Raw genomic sequence first — 20,961 nt, 5'->3', positions numbered from 1 at the left:
GGTTTCCCTCTCTGCCTGCTTGTGCGCTCTGTCAAATAAATAAATCAAATCTTGAAAAAAATAAATACCAGGAAACCTACCACCCAACTTATTGAACAGAATATTAATACGCTGTTTTTTTCCTGATCCCATCCCCACCGGCTTCTCCCCTGAAGATAAACACTGGCTTGAATTCTGCATTTATCACTTTCCTTTTTTTTTTTTTTTTTCCCAAATGTTATGCCCCACATTTGTACAGGGCCCATTTCTTCATATGTAAGATGAAGCTTTGGATTAGGTACTCTCTACGCTCCCTTCCAGGTCCAAGGGTATATGAGATATGTTGGGTGAGCATCAAAATTACATACCTAGTGGAATCATATAATACATGCTTATTTTTCAAGGGGTTTCTAGAACTAAAACGGACTCTTCTGCTGAAATCTCCAATTCAACAGAAGGGTATCTCAATGGAGTTTCTAATCTCAAGATCAAGACTTTCCATCACTTTCAATTTGCACCTCTGCTAGAAACTTCTACTCTAGAGAAAACCAACACAAGGAGCTAAATAATCTAAGACCCTGACCCTGGCCTATGAAAACCTGAAATCCAAGACTGAGGAAATAGAACTGAAACAGTTGAACTAAGAAAGCAAATTTATTTCAACGACAAGTATTTTAAAAAATGTAAGGAGGCATGGCTGGGTTCGTCTGCCATTTTTCATATAACCTGGATTTATTTCCCCCATAAAAATGTGTGTGCGCCTGTATAAAATAAAACTAAACTTGTCTTCTTCATGTTTCTTCAAAGATTCTTATGCTATTTTAGTTTTTATATAAAACAGTCTTTAAATAAGGTAAACACAAATGCAAATCTCCTGACCATATGGTTGTTATCCAGGTTTACTGTCTAGCCTAGGATGCTATTTTTCCTAGCTATTAGCATTCTAAACTTTTATATTTGTCTCCCCAGTTACCAAGTTTATGAGTTAAGTGAGTTGCACCAGGCAGAGGAGTTGCTGTGGAAAGGGCAAATGCCCTATTCGTACACATGTCTGCATTGATCATGGTACAGATGGAAAAGAAAGTCACCTGAGACTGTGGGTATGGGTAACAGGTTCATGTATCTTCAGGGGCTTCTCAAGAGGCCATGACTGTAAAGTAGGATGTGAATACATTCTGAACCTTGATGGTACCAGAAAGACAATGATCAAAACAATGAGTGGTCACTACAGTATTTTTCTCCTGGTATTTAGATAGTTCTCTTTCTTCTACCCATGGAATTGGCACAAGAAAATAAACATTTTCTTACAGGTCTCCTTCCCAAGGCCAGTCCTGCTTCAATCATTTAAAATTCAGGATACAAATCACCTTGATTTTTATAACCTGCCTCTCTAAAAAATGGCAACAATAAACATAATGTTATCTCCTCAGTTTCTGCCAACTTTGGTGCTTAATACGAGCTGGGCACAGTACAAACTACGGGACCCCAGGAGTGCCGGTATTATATATATATATGTTTTGTCTGAGGTCAGGAGTAACACAAGGAGCTACCAGTATGCCTCCACAATGAAAGAGTACTGCAGTGCATTATTTGAAATTAAATCCAGATACTCTCCAAGTTTAGCTAGGTACAGCTACCCAGAGAGCTCAGCATCATCTTTACCTATACATGTTTATTCCTGGTGAGAACATTTGCAAACCACAATGGCACTTCCAGAACCCCTACAGAGAAAGGCAATCTTCCAAAAAAGCAAATCCTCTCCTTGGGGTAGAGTATGGAGGCCCTGGATAAGATCAAACTGCAGTCCTCAAAGGCTCTCTGGGCTGAGCTTTTGAAAAAACACTTCTGCATTTAACCTTTTAACCATTAACGCTTGACTTAACTGAAATTAAAACAATATTCAGCTGCTTACCTGTCCTCATTCCAAAGGGAGGGCATTCTCTGAAAAAGAGGGTCTCACAGGTAAGTAAGTTTCTCCTCCCCAATTTTTCTAGTTTTTGGGAATCCAAAAATTGCCAGCAAATTAAATCCAGACTAGTGAATTCTAGGCCCAATAAACATCCTATGCAGTCTCTGACAGCTCCTGGACCAAATTGGCTGCTTTAATCATTAGTTTACTGAAGAAACCACAGGACTGTTTATTTTGCGAGCTAACAAAATTAACACAGGTAGGCCTTCACCTACAGTGAATGCTACTCCCACTCAAAAAGGTCAGACCTTTTGTGATTTTTATTTGATTCCTTTGTTGAGTTGTATTCAAGCAGCTAATTCTTTGCAATCAGACTCACAACCCTGCTTGTTTTCCCTAAACTAGGTAGAAGTTCTGGTTTACAAGTGTAGTGTAATAGTTTTGTTCCATCATCACTCAAACAAATGAAATCTAAAGGGTTTTGTTTTTTCCAGTAGTGAGACTATTAAATAACCTTAAGTTGGTTTGAGGTATTGACTGATACACAAATAACCAAAATTAGTGGCATATTGGGTGTTTTTTTTTCCCTCCCTCAATACATTATCACCCTCTTCAGAGGAAATGGTCTAGGTATTCACTTAAGATCACACAGCTAGAGGATGCCTGAGTGGCTCAGTGGGTTAAGCGACTGCCTTCAACTCAGGTCATGATCCCGGAGTCCTGGGATCGAGTCCTGCATTGGGCTCCCAACTCCATGGGGAGTCTGCTTCTCCCTCTCACCTTCTCCTTGCTCATGCTCTCTCTCACTGTCTCTCTCTTAGATAAATAAAATCTTAAAAAAAAAAAAAAAATCACACAGCTAGAAGCAGAAATACCATTGTCCCTGGGCTATCCTGAAACCATTTTTATGGCCTGCAACTAAATAAACAGTTCTGCTTCTGTTAGGAGAGAACCCTGTGTTGTGTATCATGAAAGAAGGCATTCCACAGGAGTCCACTCTCCCTTATCTGTTACTCCCAAAAATGCTACATTTGAAATTATCAGTGTCCTTCATCTGAGCCCGTATCTATACCAGATACCCAATCCCTCTCCCTGCAAGACAGATTTAGAACCAAACCAAACCTGAAAAAAACAACCAACCAAAACAAAAACACAAAAATGCACAGATAATCCAAACAAACAACAACAACAAAAAACTTGGTCTGGAGAGATGATGAGGTTTCCTTGTAAGGACCAACTAAACACGAGGCTAGCAGAGCCTTGGGTGTTTCAGAAATCTAACTTCTTACACACACAATCCAGGAGAGTCAGCAGGGCCATCACACATTAAAGGTTTGAAGCTTAATCAAATTTTACACATAGGTGGAAAGCCTATCTCTTCTCCACAAATGCACTGTTCCTCTCCTCCATTCCAATCTTCACTCCTACACAATCTACACCTGGTTTGACAGCTAGCACAATTTCTAGCTGGAATGTGGGAGAGACGAAAGAAATAAAAGAAACCTGCTCTAGGTTGGAAATATGTAGGGAGCAAGGTGTTCTAAAGATTCTAAACAAGAATGGGGTGTTTTCCTATCTAAATGCTATCAGCGTCTTGAAGACTCTGGATAAGGAGATGTACTGATCAAAAAAGGACCATTCCTATAAATTTTAAAAAAATCTATGTGTAACACAAATACATAGTTACTTTTTCCAACCCAAGTTTCTTGCCTGCTTTAGCTGGATCCTTAAGATAACTTTAAATAATTATGCTTCTGTGAAATGGGATGTGATTTCTGATCTTGGGGCTGCAGGTACTTAACCAAACTATCAAGCTATCTATATTGATGCTTTATTTGAAACAGTTCTGAATTTGAAGCTTCTTTTCTTGCATCAAATGAGTGAAGACTCAAAGCAGGGAAGAAAAAAAAAAAAGGTACTCGTCAGTTTGAAAGTCACAGACAGTTTATCTTTCTATAATTAGATTAGGAGGAAAAACCACGAAGAACCCATTGGTAGCAGGAAGAAGCAAGAGTCTTCTAGGGTTTGGCATCTGCAAGGAAATGAGAGAAAAAAAAAGTTCTTAGTTCCTTTCAGTGATAAAAACACCAACCACATCTGATAATAGGCCATATAACTACAACCCAATTAACATCTCTTAGCTGAAGAATCTGACATTGCTAATGGCAGAACAGCAAGTACCTTCTGATGCTTAGCTCTTCAGTACCACTAAGCACACAGAAACTTGTTAATTGAATCAAAAACATTGTACAAAGAGATCACTGTACAATCCTGTGTCAACAGTTTCACGACTGAGAAGAAAATCAGGACTATCCATACAATGGACTTCTCCAGACAACTGTGGATTAATTTCAGCTAACGTATATTGATCTTTTTCCTCTTCTCATATGCTCTATCTACTCATTAATTCAGTAACATTTTTTGAGCTGTTACAACATACATTAGGGGAATAAAAATTAATATGACATCACCTGCTTTAAGACATTTATCTAGTAAAAAGTAGATTTGTTGATAAAAAACACAATGAGATAAAGCATATCAAGTGCAAGGTGAACAAACCCTCTTCATGTATGTGCATTCAACAAAATCTCCACCAACACTTAAGTTCCTTAAGGGGATAAATCCTATCTTCTATTTCTTTTGTATCTTTCCAAAGCAGCTAGAGAATTCTGTAACAACTGGCATTCAAAAAATGATACTTTATTTTTATTAAGAGGATAAAAAATTCTGTGGCTGTTTAAGGATTGTTACCTAACCTAGGATCATTTTTCTCTCCTGATTCCTCAGAGATTATACAGAAAAATACATTTTTAGCATGTAAGGGGTTTAATAGTGAAAAGTTCCCAAGGAGAGATGTCTAGTCTTAGGTATTAGAGATAGAAGCTTCTCCTAGGCTTTCATTTTAATTTTTTTTTTTTAAGATTTGAGAGTGAGAGAGAGAGACACCATGTGCACATGTGCGAGTGGGGACAGGGGCAGAGGGAGAAGGAAGCTGCCTTCTCACTGAGCAGAGAGCCCGATGTGGGGCTTGATCCCAGAAACCTGAGATCATGACTGAGCCCAAATCAAGAGCTGGCTGCTTAACTGACTGAGCCATCCAGGTGCCCCTAGAATATTTTTTTTCTCGTAATCTCTACACCCAATGTGGGGCTCAAACTCACGACCCCAAGATTAAGAGCTGCATGCTTTCCTGAGTGAGCCAGCGAGATGCCCCCAGACCGTTTGTATCAGGTAGTAATCCGTACTATATGAGAACCAAGCATCTTGGGCAGTGTGTTGGAGAAGGATTCAAAGTTCACCATTTATCCAGGTGCTGTGTGCTTTTCTGACACACCCCAGTGCTGTCCTGGCTCTTCCCATTCTGGGGCCAAATCCAATTTTCTGGTTCTACATGTATTTAACAATTTGACAAAACATACCAAGAAAAATGGCTAGCACCTGGAAGCAACCGATAAATATCATCGTCCATAGTTAAGGGGTATTTGCTTTTAGAATCTCTTTTCTGCTTCTCACCAGGAGAAACATCAGTTTAGGTATAAAATGAACCCTAACTCACTGAAGATCCATCTGCTTCACTGTCCAGAGGAAGTGAATGAACTAGAAGGCAAGAGGCCAATTACTCACTCCTTAAATAAATATTCACAGAGGGCTTACTATCTGCAAGACAGTGAAGACATAGTCTCTTTCCTAGCCTAACAATATTCCTTTTGGCAGGAGCAATACGGCTGAGCAACCTCAGCCAAAAAAGCATTGGAAGAATCAAATTTGGCTCTTCCATAGTCACATAGGGTTACCTCAAGGAAAGGTTTCATCTTTAGAAAGTGAAAGATTTTAGTCTCTTCATACAGATTTTGTAAGATCTTGCGAAATCAAGTATTCAGATAAGATCAACAGTGCAAACTTCTTAGAGACCTCAAACTTTTAACTGCTCATTAAAAAGAGTATGAATTTTTTGCTGAGTGTTAAACTGTACTGCACAGGGGAAGAATTGCAGCGCAGTGAAGCACAGCTGTCTGATTAATCTCAGTCCATTAAAAGGCATGATAGATCTAGAATGCAACTTTGATTAAAAAAAAAAGAAAAAGGAAAAAGGCAGTGTGTACTAACGTTAGGGAAAACAACTTGGCATGTTAACAGAATTCTAATTTAACCAGTAAATGCCTATTCATTAGCGTGTAGAGCCATAACAGAAGCTATATACTTAAAAAACACAGGCACACACAAAGCTTTAATTTGATACCATAATCTGAAAGAAAATTGGACCCAAATTGCTTTATGTCCAGTTAAATCTTGCTACTATCTGAAGAGACAGTGAAATGAAACTGAAACACTTACTTGATGAGATATTCAGTTACTGTGCATTTCCATCTATGGAGTAGAAATATTTCAAAATAAATACACCATAACAATTGAAATTCACTCCTCCTATTCTTACTAAACACAAATGACTTATTCTTGGGGTATACTGAATTACAATATAAAAGTGAAAGAATTTAAAATTAGTGATTGGATTCTGTTCAAGACCATGGAAAAGAATAGTTTATTACCTATCAAGCCTTTAGGCATATGATTTGGTGATCTCATTTTTAGGGAAATTCAAGTACCCAAAGGAAAATATTTTATTTTATTTTTTATTTTTTTTAAAGATTTATTTATTTGGCAGACAGAAATCACAAGTAGGCAGAGAGGCAGGTTGGGGGGAGGAAGCAGGCTCCCCGCTGAGCAGAGAGCCCGATGCGGGGCTTGATCCCAGGACCCTGGGATCATGACCTGAGCTGAAGGCAGAGGCTTAACCCACTGAGCCAACCAAGTGCCCCAAGGAAAATATTTTAAAGGAAATCCTCTAGCCACCTAAAAAATTAGGTCAAACAGTAGCACAGACTGAATCAAGGGAATCAGAATTTGAGGGCAACATTAGGAAAGTTTGTATTAAATAAAAATGATAGTATTTTGGGTGTTCCATATGTGGGAATTTATCAGGGTGATATGATATGAATTTAGTACCTATTTACTCGGCACAGCCTCTAATATCCAGGGAAGACATTAGAAATTTCTTATGCTAGTTTCTATAACTTGTTACTTTCATTTTCTTTCTACTCATTTCCTTTTAGCTCTCTGCAATACAATTTCTAATCCCAGTTTCTACTGATATTATACCTTGAGTGTCAGGGATGCATTCCTACTACCCGATATCAGTAGAGTTTTCACTGTCTCCAAATTTACCCAAGGTATTTGATGTCAGTGGCCGTCCCAGTTTGAAAATATTCTTTTGGAATTTTTTTTTGTATTTTCTTACTCATAATTTCCTGTTACTAACCAGGGCAGGGACTAGGGCTAAGTGAGTGAGGTGCTCAGAATGCAAAATTTGAGGAGGTACTCACTCTCGGGGTCGTGTGAGGTAGTGAGTTCACACTGAATAGGTCTTTGAAGGATCAAGACCAACTGTATTCAGCGCAATGAAAAGAGTAAAAGCATGTTGCCTTTATTTCACTTACTGTTTTTCCATGGCAGAACATACGGCAGAGACTTGGGAACACGCATGCCTGAAGCCAGGTTACTCTTATGTTCCACAACTATGTTGCTTGCAGGGCTGCAAAAAAAAAAAGACAAATTTGCCTATGCCAGCATATCTATATTCCTCAGGCAGGCACACACAAGACAATCAAAATGTGTTTTTTGTAATTTGGGGGAAAACAGCAAACTACATTCTGAAATGTAAACACATTTCCATCAAAACATTCTTGCAATTAGAATGATTACTACTTCTCTGAAAAGCTCACTGTTTTGTACAAGCATTAAGATGGGTCTCACCATTTTCATTTTCCAGAAATTGAGATAAACAGCAATGCCATCTACTGTTCAACTGTATGACAGGCTCATCAGCTCACTCAATAAATGTAAGAGACAAAATAAAATGCCAAGACAACCAAGCCAAAGGCAACAAATCTCATAGAACTGAGGTAAAATTAATACTGTACTATTAAAATTCATCTTTAAGTTTTTCCATCTTAGTGCACACACAAAATAAGGTACATGTACAAATTACTAACTCATCTTTGAGCTAAGAAATAAAAATTGATAAGTATTCTATTTGGGGAAAAAATGAAGTCTCACATCTCATTCCTTTGTTTTCTGATCCATAAATATTTACATTTCTGAATATCTGAAACTTGATCTTTTTTTTAAGATTTTATTTATTTGTCAGAGAGAGAGAGAAAGAGAGAGAGAGAGCGCGCGTGTGTGCACACGCGCACAAGCAGGCAGAGGTGGAGAGAGAAGCAGGCTCCCTGCCAAGCAAGGAGCCTGATTTGGCACTCGACCCCAGGACCCTGGGATCATGACCTGAGCCGAAGGCAGCGGCTTAAGCGACTGAGCCACCCAGGCATCCCTGAAACTTGATCTTTTAAGGTTTGAAGATAAAGTAGTAATGAGAGATCTCATAGATTTAAGTTAGATAGAGGGGTGCCTGGGTGGCTCAGTCGGTTAAGTGGTTAAGTATCTGACTCCTGATCTCAGATCAGGGTTTTTTTTTTTTTTTTTTTTAAAGATTTTATTTATTTATTTGACAGACAGAGATCACAAGTAGGCAGAGCAACAGGCAGAGAGAGAGGGGGAAGCAGGCTCCCTGCTGAGCAGAGAGCCCGATGTGGGGCTCGATCCCAGGACCCTGGGATCATGACCTGAGCCGAAGGCAGAGGCTTAACCCACTGAGCCACCCAGGCGCCCCTCAGATCAGGTTTTGATCTCCGGGTTATGAGTTCAAGCCCCACACTTAGATACAAATTAGATACAAAATCAGAGGAGATGCATTTTCTTCCCTACCCAATAGGTACTCTGGCTTGCCCAATTTCAAACTAAGAACTTTTAAGATTATTTTTCCTTAGACACTAATTACCCAGAGAGGCGTCGTTGGAGAATTTTTTCAAAGCATTAAAATAATGCCAACTTGGGGCACCTGGGTGGCTCAGTGGGTTAAAGCCTCTGCCTTCGGCTCAGGTCATGGTCCCAGGGTCCTGGGATCGAGCCCCGCATCGGGCTCTCTGCTCAGCAGGGAACCTGCTTCTCTCTCTCTCGCTGCCTGCCTCTCTGCCTACTGGTGATCTCTGTCTGTCCAATAAATAAATTAAAAAAAAAAATTTTTTTTTTAAAATGCCAACTCAGCAAAAAAAACCAACTTAGACATAAGAATGTCTGGTGCCGCTGTCTCCCTTGCTAGACTGTAAACTAGTATTTCTGTGTTCCCACAGGGATTAACACAAACCATGTGACCTTTTTATGAATTGAGGAATAAAGAAAAAAAATAACCCACCAAAACTAAGTTACCACCAAGTAACATCATTAAGGAAAGAAACCAAACCATGCTTTGGTGGCTTCTTTTGGTACCAGAGCACTTAGATTTTGGGAGGCAGTGCTGGGAATGAGCCTATTTCATTTACCTGTTGTTGCCACAGTAGTTGGCTGTGCCCCAGACAAATGGGGTGCTGGTCTGTTCCCACAGATCTGCCAAAGAAAGCAAGACATAGTTTGTGGCATCCCTAGGTAAAACACCAGTTTATGCTAGTTGAATCTGTAAGTTGGGAAATAATACACCTAAGCTTAGAGAAGTAAAAATTGATCAAGTACCCTGCTGAAGTGACACAGTAGCAGGAATTTAATTGAAGGATATAAATGCAAGCAACATAAATAATAATAAACGTGCCCAGTAACAACCAAACACAGATGGTACAACACAATTTATGGAAAAAGGCAGTTGTAAAGAAGTGCTTTTTCCAATCGAGAGGGATAGGCTGTTCCACATGCCTGCACAGTGATACAAATGTGCTCATTTTGGGGCCCAATAAAAATAATAAGGCGTTCTGAACATGGGATGCTCATAAAAAAGGAAAATCTTCCTTCTGCCTAAACTAAATGACTTGAGATTTAGACATTGTGAAAAAAAAAGATGAAGATACACTCCACCTTTATCCCAGTCTTCATCGCAAGGAGGGCACTGCCATGTGCTCTCAGCCAGAGTCTCTTGTCCAAGGTTCCTGGTTTGGTTGACTGCAAGATAATAAAGATGCTGATGTAAGAAGGGGACATCATCAGGTTATTATTTTTAAAGGGGTAAAGTGGCTTAAAAGGTTTCAGGGTAGCCTAATAAGTCTTTGTTTCTGAAAAACGGAGACTATGAAAGCTAAACAGAGGTCTTATCCCCTTGCTGACAGAAGAAAAAGAAGCACAAACAAGGGTGTTTACTATATTTACGGCAATAAAAGGATTTTTATTTTTAGATAAATTGGTAAGATGGATCAGGTTGCTCAAAAGAGAAAGCAGTCTGATAAACACAGCCTGACAACCTTTTACTGATGAGATAAAATACTCAAGGGCAGAAAGGTACTATTCTTCTGAAATGATGAAAGCCAAAAATCAAGCTGACAGCGCAGCATAATACAAATTGGAAGGGGCTAACCTGTAGGATGGAAACCTTTCAGCTAGTCTTACCAACATCCTGCTCAATACAACTTTTATCATCACAGCTTGAGATATGATGACTGATTTCGGCCCGAGGAACCTGGTGACGAGCATTGAAGGGACAAGTAGCCAATTTGTTTGCGACATCAGGATGATTCTGTGGAACAAAATTAAGGGGTCTGTCAATTCTTTGATTCTCTTCAGATTCAAAGGGAGTGGCCTAGCCTTACTCTATAAATGACTCCCCTAAAATCTCGCAATAAACTTGCCACTTAACTGTGGTAGGTAAACTCACAGTAGAAAATTAAGAGGGAATCAATTATTTCTCACTCACACAGACTGTACAGATGACCTCAAACTCATCAAAATGTAAGCTTCTTATGCTCGTAGAGACCGACAACACAGATACTGAGTTTACAGTGGCTTTTATAAGGGAGTAAATAGTGAATTTAAGATTGGTTATTTATTTATTTATTTTAAGATTTTATTCACTTATTTGACAGAGAGAGGGACAGTGAGAGAGGGAACACAAGCAGGGGGAGTGGGACAGGGAGAAGGGATCTTGACCTGAGCTGAAGGCAGCAGATGCTTAATGACTGAGCCAGCCAGGCACTCCAGGATTGGGTATTTGAACCACATTTCTCAGGGTCCCAAGACTGTCAGAACAGCCTGTAATGGTGGAACTCTCTGGATGTCTCTGAAGGGTGATATTCAGGAAACAGTAACAAGAAAACCTACTCTTAGTCCATACTGCAGTCCAGCCCTGCTACTGCCATGCAACAGTGCTGGCAAACAGCTGTGGGGAGGGAGCCCTAGAAGAAGCTGGCTGAGGAGTTTTCAGATTAACATAGGGATGCTTATTTAAAGTAACGGTGCCTGAAATGGTGCTGTCGAAAATTTGACCTTTATTTCAGCTATTTCATTAAGGAAAAGTCCAAATGGGAGAGGCTGCTTGCTGATCAAGTTCTTTAAGACAAAACAAAAAAACCCAAAGTGCTTAATATCACCCAAATCCTACAGGAAGCATATCAGGTATTAAGAAGTTGATTTATTAGAAGGAACAAAACATTTATCACAAATTATACTCAAAAGAGTAAAAATAATGTGAAGTGGGAGGACGCTAAGAAAAAACAGAGGATGAAGAAAATTATGAGAGCAGTTACCTCCATGATTTTCATAAGGGATACTGAGCTTTCCAGTGCAGAGAGTTTTGTGGTCAAAGATTAAGAGGTTTAGAAAAGGGGAGTGAAAGGGGTGCCTGGGTGGCTCAATTGGTTAAGCATCTGACTCTTGATTTCAGCTAAGGTCATGATCTCATGGTCCTGAGATGAAGCCCTGGGTTGGGCTCTGAGCTGGGCATGGCGACTACCTAAGATTCTCTTTCTCTCTCCTTCTCCCTCTGCTCCTCCTACATCCCGCCCCCCCAAAGTGCATGTGCTTTCTTGCTCTCTCAACAAAGGAAAAAAAATGAGTTAAAGAAAATGTCTTTTTGGGGCGCCTGGGTGGCTCAGTGGATTAAGCCGCTGCCTTCGGTTCAGGTCATGATCTCAGAGTCCTGGGATCGAGCCCCACATCGGGTTCTCTGCTCAGCAGGGAGTCTGCTTCCTCCTCTCTCTCTCTGCCTGCCTCTCTGCCTACTTGTGATCTCTCTCTCTGTCAAATAAATAAATAAAATCTTAAAAAAAAAAAAAGTCTTTTTATTGCTTTTTTTTCCCCCAACCTTTGTCCTTAGGGACATGTTTGCAATCCTAGGGGAAGAAGTTGTGGTGGGATCTGCTGGCCCACATTATCCAGGTTCAAATTTAAGGGATCTTTGCTCTAGAAATTTAAAAGAGCTGGAGAAATGATCAACAATGGCATGATAATCATGCCATTAGGACTGCAAAAGAACACACTTTAAAGGATGTTAATGCATACATGAATTGTATGCAGTTTGGATTAAATACCAAAAATGCTGTCCAAGCATAAATCCTGCAGACCTTTGGCCTTTATATCTGACATCTGTATTCTAACAATCCTTACAAAGTGCCTCAATTAGTCTACCAGCTTTAAAGTAGTTTATGTCATCTAAGACCACAAAAGAGTGACCAGAAAAAAAAAGAAACTCTGCTTAGTTGTCTCCCACCCCTACCAAAAGATGCTTCAACTAAAGACTGTAACTTGGAGAAACCATTATTTTTATGAATAATCTAACCTCTAGCTGCTCAACTTCTCTAAAAATTCCAAACAAAAAGAAATTAAAGATAAATGTATTATGGCACTCAACCCTTATCAGGACAACGAACACATCGAATTCACAAGGCAAAAGGGATTTCTCATTGCTAGCCAACATTAGTGTTTCCTCTGTTTTATAAAGTGTGAGAAGAGTATATAGAGGGCGCTCTGTCACTAGTTAGGTAGAAAAAAACAGAAACAAGAAAACACGTATGTACCCAAAGAAATGAACTCATTTCTATAAATTCGGCATTTAACACAGAAGTGTTAATGCCCAAACCAAGTCCGGCATTAAATTAAAACATTTTTGCTAAAATTATATGATACCGACAAAATTTGGCTTTTTAAAAGAACTCAAGAGGTCATTACAAGGCAAATTATGAAAATAACGTCTTACCTTTCTGCACTTGATAAGATGATAAGGAAACCTGCAGGCCCTGATCTGGTGGTTTTTATCATAGGGGCATTGTAATAGCTTTTCAGGGTCCAGGGAATCGACTGAAAAAGAGAGGTTTGGATAAACATACAGTTTAAGCTTTAAGCCTTTGTAAAACCACAGTATTCCAGGCACACTGGATTTTTCAACAGAATCTACAAGAATAGAACAAGACAGTCTTAACAACTTGGAATTAAAAAAAAAAAAGGGTGACTAAACATTTATTTTATTTTATTTTTTTTAAAGATTTTATTTATTTATTTGACAGAGAGAGATCACAAGCAGGCAGAGAGAGAGGAGGAAGCAGGCTCCCTGCTGAGCAGAGAGCCTGATGCGGGTCTCGATCCCAGGACCCTGAGATCATGACCTGAGCCGAAGGCAGTGGCTTAACCCACTGAGCCACCCAGGCGCCCGTGACTAAACATTTAAACATGAAAACATAACTCCAAGATAAAACTGTATTACCAACAAATCTTCATAAGTATAGCAAAACAAATTATCATGGGATAGGATCTTGGTTCATATTTAGTTGTATATAAATTCGTTTTACACTAAAGGTAACCAACAATGAAAAGAAAAATAAAGTTACATGAAATGATATCCTCTTTTTCTTCCTAGAAGTGCTAATTCAGGGTCATTCTTATCTCTAGCTAGCCTAACCAAAGCCTCTCAACCAGTATGCTAAAGTTAGAATGGATGGTGTGCCCATATATCGATGTGGGGTACCTCTGTACACGTGCCTCCTGTCCCCCACCAGTCACTTCTAGGGCATGTTAAGGGCAATTAATCCCCTTTGCCAGCATTCTTGCCTATTTACTAGTATGTTATGACATGAAAAAAGATCAGTTATAAGCTCTATGGAAGCTTGATAGGTGATTTCTTTTTCATCTGTCTGCTTGGACTTATTACTGTAAGTAGTTCTTGATCTTGATTACTCTAGATACCTCTCAAAAGAAACCAATACCTTTATCAGATAGGGTGGTTTTATTTTTCATAGTTTGGCACACAGATGAGAAAAAAATCAGAGAATTCTTTAGTGATTATCAAGTTGGACAGATGAAAAAATAATCTGCAAAAACAGAATGTGCTAAGTTTAAGACAACTGCAGACATATGGGGATGCTTTGTGAAAGAAAGCCTCTAACCTAGATCATTCTACTTAAAACTTCCCTTAGAAGACTATACTTTCAGAAATCATCTCTATAGTTACTAAACAAGTTTCTCTAAATGTGTAAAGCTACATGTAGGCTTTATAAATTTTAGCTAGCTTGATTAAGGAAAGGATATTAAATGGTTAATTTAATTTAATTTAATTTAACATTCTCAATAGATTATGGGGACAAAAGGTGACCTAATAAAATGCTGTTACCATCATTGAAGGCAAAGATAAAAGTGAAATAAGATAAACAATTCACATTTGATAAGGAGCTTATAAACCAGGAGACTGCTATGAGAATCAGAAGCCAGTGGGGAATTGAAACAGACAGTTTCACTGGAGGAGTAGTAAACATGGAATAAATTGCTAACCATGACCGTGATGCAAATGAGCCAGAAAGGTGATCTGAAGGACAGAATGAATAGGAAGGAAAAGTCTTAGAGGACAAGCAAGTTTATTATGCCAACCAGGCTCATCCTGACCAGCAATTTTTTTCACATTTCTGAAGCTTCAGGACACCCAGGGACAGTTTACAGATAAAATTCTTATTACTTTCCCTTCATTTAATCCTTTCCATCATGAGCAAATGTTAGGCCATGTCAGCAGCTGACAGACTAGACATACCTTATGATTCATACACATTATGCTGCCCATACAGTGACATATATCAGAGTTGGTAATGATGACTTCCTACCATAATGTTTTATTTCTTGGCCTCTGGTAATTTAGGTTAGCTCTAAACGGTTTTTCTAGATTAAAAAAATTTTATTTGATTTTTAATTAAAAAAATTTTTAATGGTGACAAAAATATACATAACATATAACTTAATATCTTAATCAATTTTAAGTGCATGGTTTGACAGTGTTAAGTATAGTCACATTGTTACGCAACCAGTTTCCAGACTTCTTCATCTTGCAAAACTGAAACTCAATACCCATTAAGCAGTAATTGCCCATTCTCTCCTCTCCCCAATCCCTGGCAACCACTAATTCCACTTCTTGTTTCTATGAGTCTGACTATTTCACATACTTCATATAAGTAAAATCACAGTGTAGGTCTTTTTTTGACTGACTTATTTCATTTAGCATAATGTTCTCAAGGTTCAACCATATTGTAGCATGTGATAGGATTTCCTGTACCTATTTTGCTATTTGCTTTTTTTCTTTAAGTTTTTATTTATATTTTTTAGTAATCTCCACCCCCAGTGTAGGGCTTGATCTCATGACCCTGAAATCAAGAGCTGTATCTGCCTTCAACTGAGCCAGCCAGGTGCCTGCCTTTTTTTTTTTTTTTTTAAACTTCATATATCTTGGAGCTCCTTCTGTGTCAGGATATAAAAACAATATTAAAAAAACAAACAGGGCGCCTGGGTGGCTCAGTGGGTTGGGCCTCTGCCTTCGGCTCAGGTCATGATCTCAGGGTCCTGGAATCGAGTCCCGCATCGGGCTCTCTGCTTGGCGGGGAGCCTGCTTCCTCCTCTCTCTCTCTCTCTGCCTACTTGTGATCTCTCTGTCAAATAAGTAAATAAAATCTTAAAAAAAAAAAAAATCTCTCTAAAAAAAAAAAAAAAACAAAAAAAAAAACAACCAAACCAAAAACCCCAAACCAAACCAAACAGGAATACTTCAGTGCTGCATATGGATGTGCCATGGATTTTTTTTCTTTTTTTTTTAGATTTTATTTGAGAATGAGAGAGAGAGAGAGAGAATCAGAGGGGAGAGGGTCAGAGGGAGAAGCAGACTCCCCACTGAGCAGGGAGCCCGATGCACGACTTGATCCTGGGACTCCAGGATCATGACCAGAGCTGAAGGCAATTGCTTAACCAACTGAGCCACCCAGGTGCCCATGTGCCATGGATTCTTAATCATTTCTCTTACTGATGGACATTTAGAGGTCATTTCCAGTTTTTTACTGTTATATAAAATGCTGTGACTAACAATCTGGTAAATACTTGTGTTCTAGGAGTATTTCTCTTGGGCTGATACCCAAAAGCGCTGCATTGAGGTCTATGTGCATTTAAACTAACAAATACTTTGTACTTGTAATAAATACCATCAAAATGCTCATCAAAAATTCTATCTGGCTTTTTGGGAATACAACTTAATTGCGGAAACAGAGCAGGCCCCGTGGACAAGCTCTCTCCAAAACCACAGACTCAGACGCTTCTCACACCTTGATAGGGCCTGAAACCCAGGGGGAGAAATGGAGGAAACTTCATAGAAATAGGAAAGGAGACCCGACAAAAGTTTCATCAGTTAAGAGGTACAGTCCCAAACAGAAGCTGGAGATCTTTAGATCCGATTAAGATTATAGTTGAAGGGGGCGCCTGGGTGGCTCAGTGGGTTAAAGCCTCTGCCTTCGGCTCAGGTCATGATCTCAGGGTTCTGGGATCGAGCCCCGCGTCGGGCTCTCTGCTCAGCGGGGAGCCTGCTTCCACCTCTCTCTCTCTGCCTGCCTCTCTGCCTACTTGTGATCTCTATCTGTCAAATAAATAAATAAATAATCTTAAAAAAAAAAAAAAAAGATTATAGTTGAAGGACGCCTGGGTGGCTCAGTTGGTTAGGCAAGTGCCTTCCGCTCAGGTCATGATCCCGGAAGTGCTCGGATAGAGTCCCGCACAGGGCTCCCAGCCCTGCGGGGAGTCTGCTTCTCCCTCTGACCTTCTCCCATCTCATGTTCTCTCTCTCTCTCAAATAAATAAATAAAATCTTAAAAAGAAAAAAATGATTATAGTTTAAGGTCAATTTGGGAAGAAGGTCAAGTATATCCTAAGGCAGTGTTAAATTACTTGGGGACTGTGTTAAAATGCAGATTCTGATTCAAAAGGTCTGGGACGGGGCCCAGAGACTGCATTTCTAACAACTCCCAGGTGATATTTTTCTAAGAAAAAAAAATTATGGCTGAAAAAAGTAAAGAATGAGAGACATAAAGGGGAGTTGTTGCTTTCTAATTTAATACAGAGTAGTAAGCTTCTAGGAATAAATATAAATCTACCTATGTCACATGGAATTCCAGGTTTACACTAAAGTATCTTTTTTTTTTAATTTTTTAAAGATATTTTTTATTTATTTGACAGAGAGAGAGAGAAAGAGAGGGGTCACAAGTAGGCAGAGAAGCAGGCAGAGAGGGGGAAGCAGGCTCCCTGCTGAGCAGAGAGCCCGATTCGGGGCTCGATCCCAGGACCCTGGGATCATGACCTGAGCCGAAGGCAGAGGCTTTAACCCAGTGAGCCACCCAGGTGCCCCCATTAAAGTATCTTTTTAAAGTATTTTGCTTATTGGGACACCTGGGTGGCTCAGTTTGTTAAGCGGCTGCCTTCGGCTCAGGTCGTGATCCCAGGGTCCTGGGATCGAGTTCCACATCTGGCTCCTGGCTCAGCAGAGAGCTTGCTTCTCCCTCCCACTCTGCCTACTGCTCTCCCTGCTTGTACTCTCCCTCTCTGTTAAATGAATAAATAACACCTTAAAAAATTTCTTAAAAACAAAACAAAACAAAACATTTTTCCTATTTATTTGAGAGACAGAGTGAAAGAGCACACAAGCAAGGAGAGGGGCAGAGGGAGAAGCAGGCTCCCCACCAAGCAGAGAGCCCCACACAGGGCTCAATCCCAGGACTCCGGGATAATGACCAAAGCTGAAGGCAGACACCTAACCGACTGAGCCATCCAGGTGGCCTACGTTAATATATCTTAAGAAAAACTAAGGAGGTAGGGGAGGGAGCCCTAAGGCAGACCAAGGAGAATCAGTCTTCTAGATCAATGATTCTCAAAGTGTGGTCCTCAGATCAGTAGCCTCAACTGAGAACAGGTTAGAATTGCAAATTCCTGGGCCCCAGACCTTGGGTAAACAAAAACAACAAAAAAAACACACAAAAAACCCCAAACCAACCAACCAACCAAACAAACAAATAAATTCTGGGTTAAGTCTAGCAAGCTAGTTTTAACAAACTCCCCAGGTGATCTTGCTGCATGCTCAAGTTTGAGAATCTCTGATGTAGATATTTAATGAAGACTATTTCCATATAAATATCGGTGATTAAGATTCTTTGAAGGTAGAATGGAACTAAAAAATACCCTTTAGTTGGAACTTATTAACTCCAAAGAGACTCTGAACAATAGAGCAAAGTAAGAAACAAAGTAGGCCCTGTTGTCAAGTTTCATCCACTCACTGATGCCGTTGTTCCTTAAACTTGGTTAGGGTCTAGAAACCATAGTGCCTTATGGTATCCAGTGTGGCACTGCTTATGAATAACGTATGACTCTCTCCCTAACTATGTCACCTTGGGCAAATCAGTTAATCCAGGTTCTGTTTTCTCAGATGTAAAATCCAAACATTAAATGATTTTTTCAGTCTCTTTTGTTTCTACATTGGTATTATTCTAGATGCTAGCTTCCTTCTGACTTCTTGGGCCATCTAAGACTCCTGGATCACTTGAGAAATAAGAACTCTTCGTAGGATTTCTTTAACCCCAAGAACTCAATGTATATCAGCATTATTATGAATATCATATTGTCCCTCATAATAGAAAACAGAGGTTTTAGTTACTATCCCCTTGTCTTTAATAGGAGAAACTGAAGTTCTGAGAAATTGTTTCATTTAATAAAAATATAGTTTAACACAGATGACCCAGCTGTAGCCTTTTCAAAGCTTGATAAATTTCAAGTGTTTTATTTCAAATTTGGGAACTTTTCTACCACCACACAGACAATCTCAGCAGTTGATGGAGAAATGTGAATCTTTCCAAACACACTAAGAGTCTTGTCAGACATAAAACTATATGTAAGGAATTTAACTTATTCTCTAAAAACAGTAAGAAGTACATACTGTAAGTTTCTTCCATGTTGGAAGTGAAGAAGCTGAATCCAAGCACTGAGGGGGAGAAAAAAAAGCAGTGGTTCAGTAAATAGGACTACTAATTTAAAGTGCATTCAGGTGATAAGATAGTGTACTTTAAGTCATTACAACAACCTGTCACTGTTTACCATCCATTAGGGTTGGTATTTAACATTAAAGGGGGCAAGTCAAGACCACAAGAGTACTACTATTTAAACTTTAGGATAAACATAGGAATAAGGTACTGTTTTAAAGTTCTCCTCTGAAGTTCTTAAAAATACAGGATGGGCAGGCTGCCAGTCTTGCTCTCTCCTGGCACCTGGGAATGCTGGAAGTCTAGGTCCACCAGTATGCACTTAGTCCATCCAATAAGCCTAGAGACATTGCTGGCTTACTATTTTTTGAAAAAGATTTTATTTATTTGAGAGAGAAAGAGAGTGAGAGCGTGAGCAGTGGGGAGTAGGGAGTGGGAGAAGCAGACTCCCCGCTGAGTAGGGAGCTTGATGTGGGGGCCCCATGCCAGGACTCTTAGATCATAACCTGAGCTGAAGGTAGTCGCCTGACTGAGCCACCCAGGTGCCCCTAGCTTACTAGTTCTATGACTTTTCTAAATATGATCAGGAAGTGTCACACTTAGTCCAGTGATGCTTTACCTCCCCTCTCCTCCACCAATCCCATATACAAAAATGTACAGACTTTAGGTTAAATCTCTCCAGTTAGTACTCACTCCCTCTAAGCACTGAGGGAAAACTTCTGATTGTTAGGATTTAAAGACTATCTATTTTATGTATAATACAGTAATAAAAGAACAAGTCTGTGACAGAAATGTGGAAGATAAAAGACAAATGATCCTGTAGTTTGAATCCTCTTCTACCAAAGATCTCCCCCCATTTAGCACTGGGATTAAATAAACTAATCATTATGGGAAAAAAACTGAATTTATATAAAACCGTTCTCATAGGAAACTTCTGAAAATTAGCTAGGTTTACAGTTGTTGTCTCTAGGGCAAGCTCTCCTTTGGCCCATCTTACAGTTCCACACCCCTTCCCCCCCATTCTATGACATAAGCAGCCCTGGAATCTGCGGTAGGAAATACAAGTGATCAGCTGGAACTCTAGTTTGGTAATTGGCCACAGAGCCCATTTGTTAATGACATTTACTAACGAAACTGCTGTAAAAAATTTTTTTTTCATGTCTGGATTAAGAAATTCTGACCTTCCTTTTGACAACTTTTACATATACTTTACACTTTTTCATTAAATATAAGAGGTTTGGAAGGAAGAACCAAGTATTATGTTCCTTGATTTTAAGGTATTTAGAGGAACAATCAGCACGAGATTCAGCAACTTACGGAAAGCCAGCCTAAACTCTGGGGGCAAAAAGTCTAATTACAGTAGATTCAGGGCACTGAAATCCACAGCTTTATGATTCAGCCGTGTCCACTGAAGTATCTCCCGTACCATACTGTTAACAGGCGATTCTTTACCTTTCCCCTAGTACTAGACCGCGGTGAAACGGATAAATTACGCGATGCAGTCAAGTTTGGGGGCTGGATATAGTCTGAAGCAATTGGTTAAACTCTTAACAGAGCTGGGGTCTCGGTAAAACAATCCTTTTTCTTCCTTCAAACAAAACAATCAGAGGAGATTTAAGCAATGGGACTAAACAGGAGGTGGGGAAGGTGGTTAACTTAAAACAATGCACACAAAGGAGGCAGGGAGGCCCTCGAGGGGGCAGGCGGTGGCTGGACCACCCTTAGCAGCGCTGAGAACCCACAAGGCCCAAGGTTACAGGCTGGCGGAAAGGGAAGACATTAGGTGGTGAAGGTATCCCAGGACCCTAAAAGTGAGTGTTTGTGGAGGCCCCAAGCCAGGTGGGACGCCTTTCTTACCTCGGTCGAGACACGTTCTCTCCACAGCCGCTTTCTCCCCGCATCCGCGCCCCAGCAACGCTCACTTCCGCCCCTGACGTTAGGGGGTGG

The 20,961-nt window shown here is 39.8% G+C and overlaps 1 protein-coding gene across 2 annotated transcripts; it reads right to left on the bottom strand.

The window, feature by feature from the left end:
* Positions 1 to 3,814: 3,814 nt before the first annotated feature.
* On the bottom strand, positions 3,815 to 20,961 carry GTSF1 (gametocyte specific factor 1). Of its 2 annotated transcripts, XM_032876536.1 has the most exons (10): positions 20,872 to 20,923; positions 20,467 to 20,602; positions 18,972 to 19,016; positions 12,954 to 13,054; positions 10,373 to 10,499; positions 9,848 to 9,931; positions 9,325 to 9,388; positions 7,384 to 7,478; positions 6,224 to 6,256; positions 3,815 to 3,920 (listed from the first exon to the last, which is right to left on the bottom strand). In XM_032876536.1, the coding sequence occupies exons 3-9, from the start codon at positions 18,985 to 18,987 to the stop codon at positions 6,240 to 6,242; spliced, it is 504 nt and encodes a 167-aa protein (XP_032732427.1). In that variant the 5' UTR covers positions 18,988 to 19,016; positions 20,467 to 20,602; positions 20,872 to 20,923; the 3' UTR covers positions 3,815 to 3,920; positions 6,224 to 6,239. The 2 variants fall into 2 exon arrangements, with proteins under 2 accessions (XP_032732427.1, XP_032732426.1); XM_032876535.1 differs by lacking the exon at positions 20,467 to 20,602 and having other exon boundaries at positions 20,872 to 20,961.

This window comes from Lontra canadensis, unplaced genomic scaffold (assembly GCF_010015895.1).
Source record: "Lontra canadensis isolate GAN:19392208 unplaced genomic scaffold, GSC_riverotter_1.0 scaffold59, whole genome shotgun sequence".
Taxonomy (NCBI): Eukaryota; Metazoa; Chordata; class Mammalia; order Carnivora; family Mustelidae; genus Lontra; species Lontra canadensis.
The sequence above is the reverse complement of the archived record's forward strand: the minus strand, read 5'-3'. Positions and strand labels throughout refer to the sequence as shown.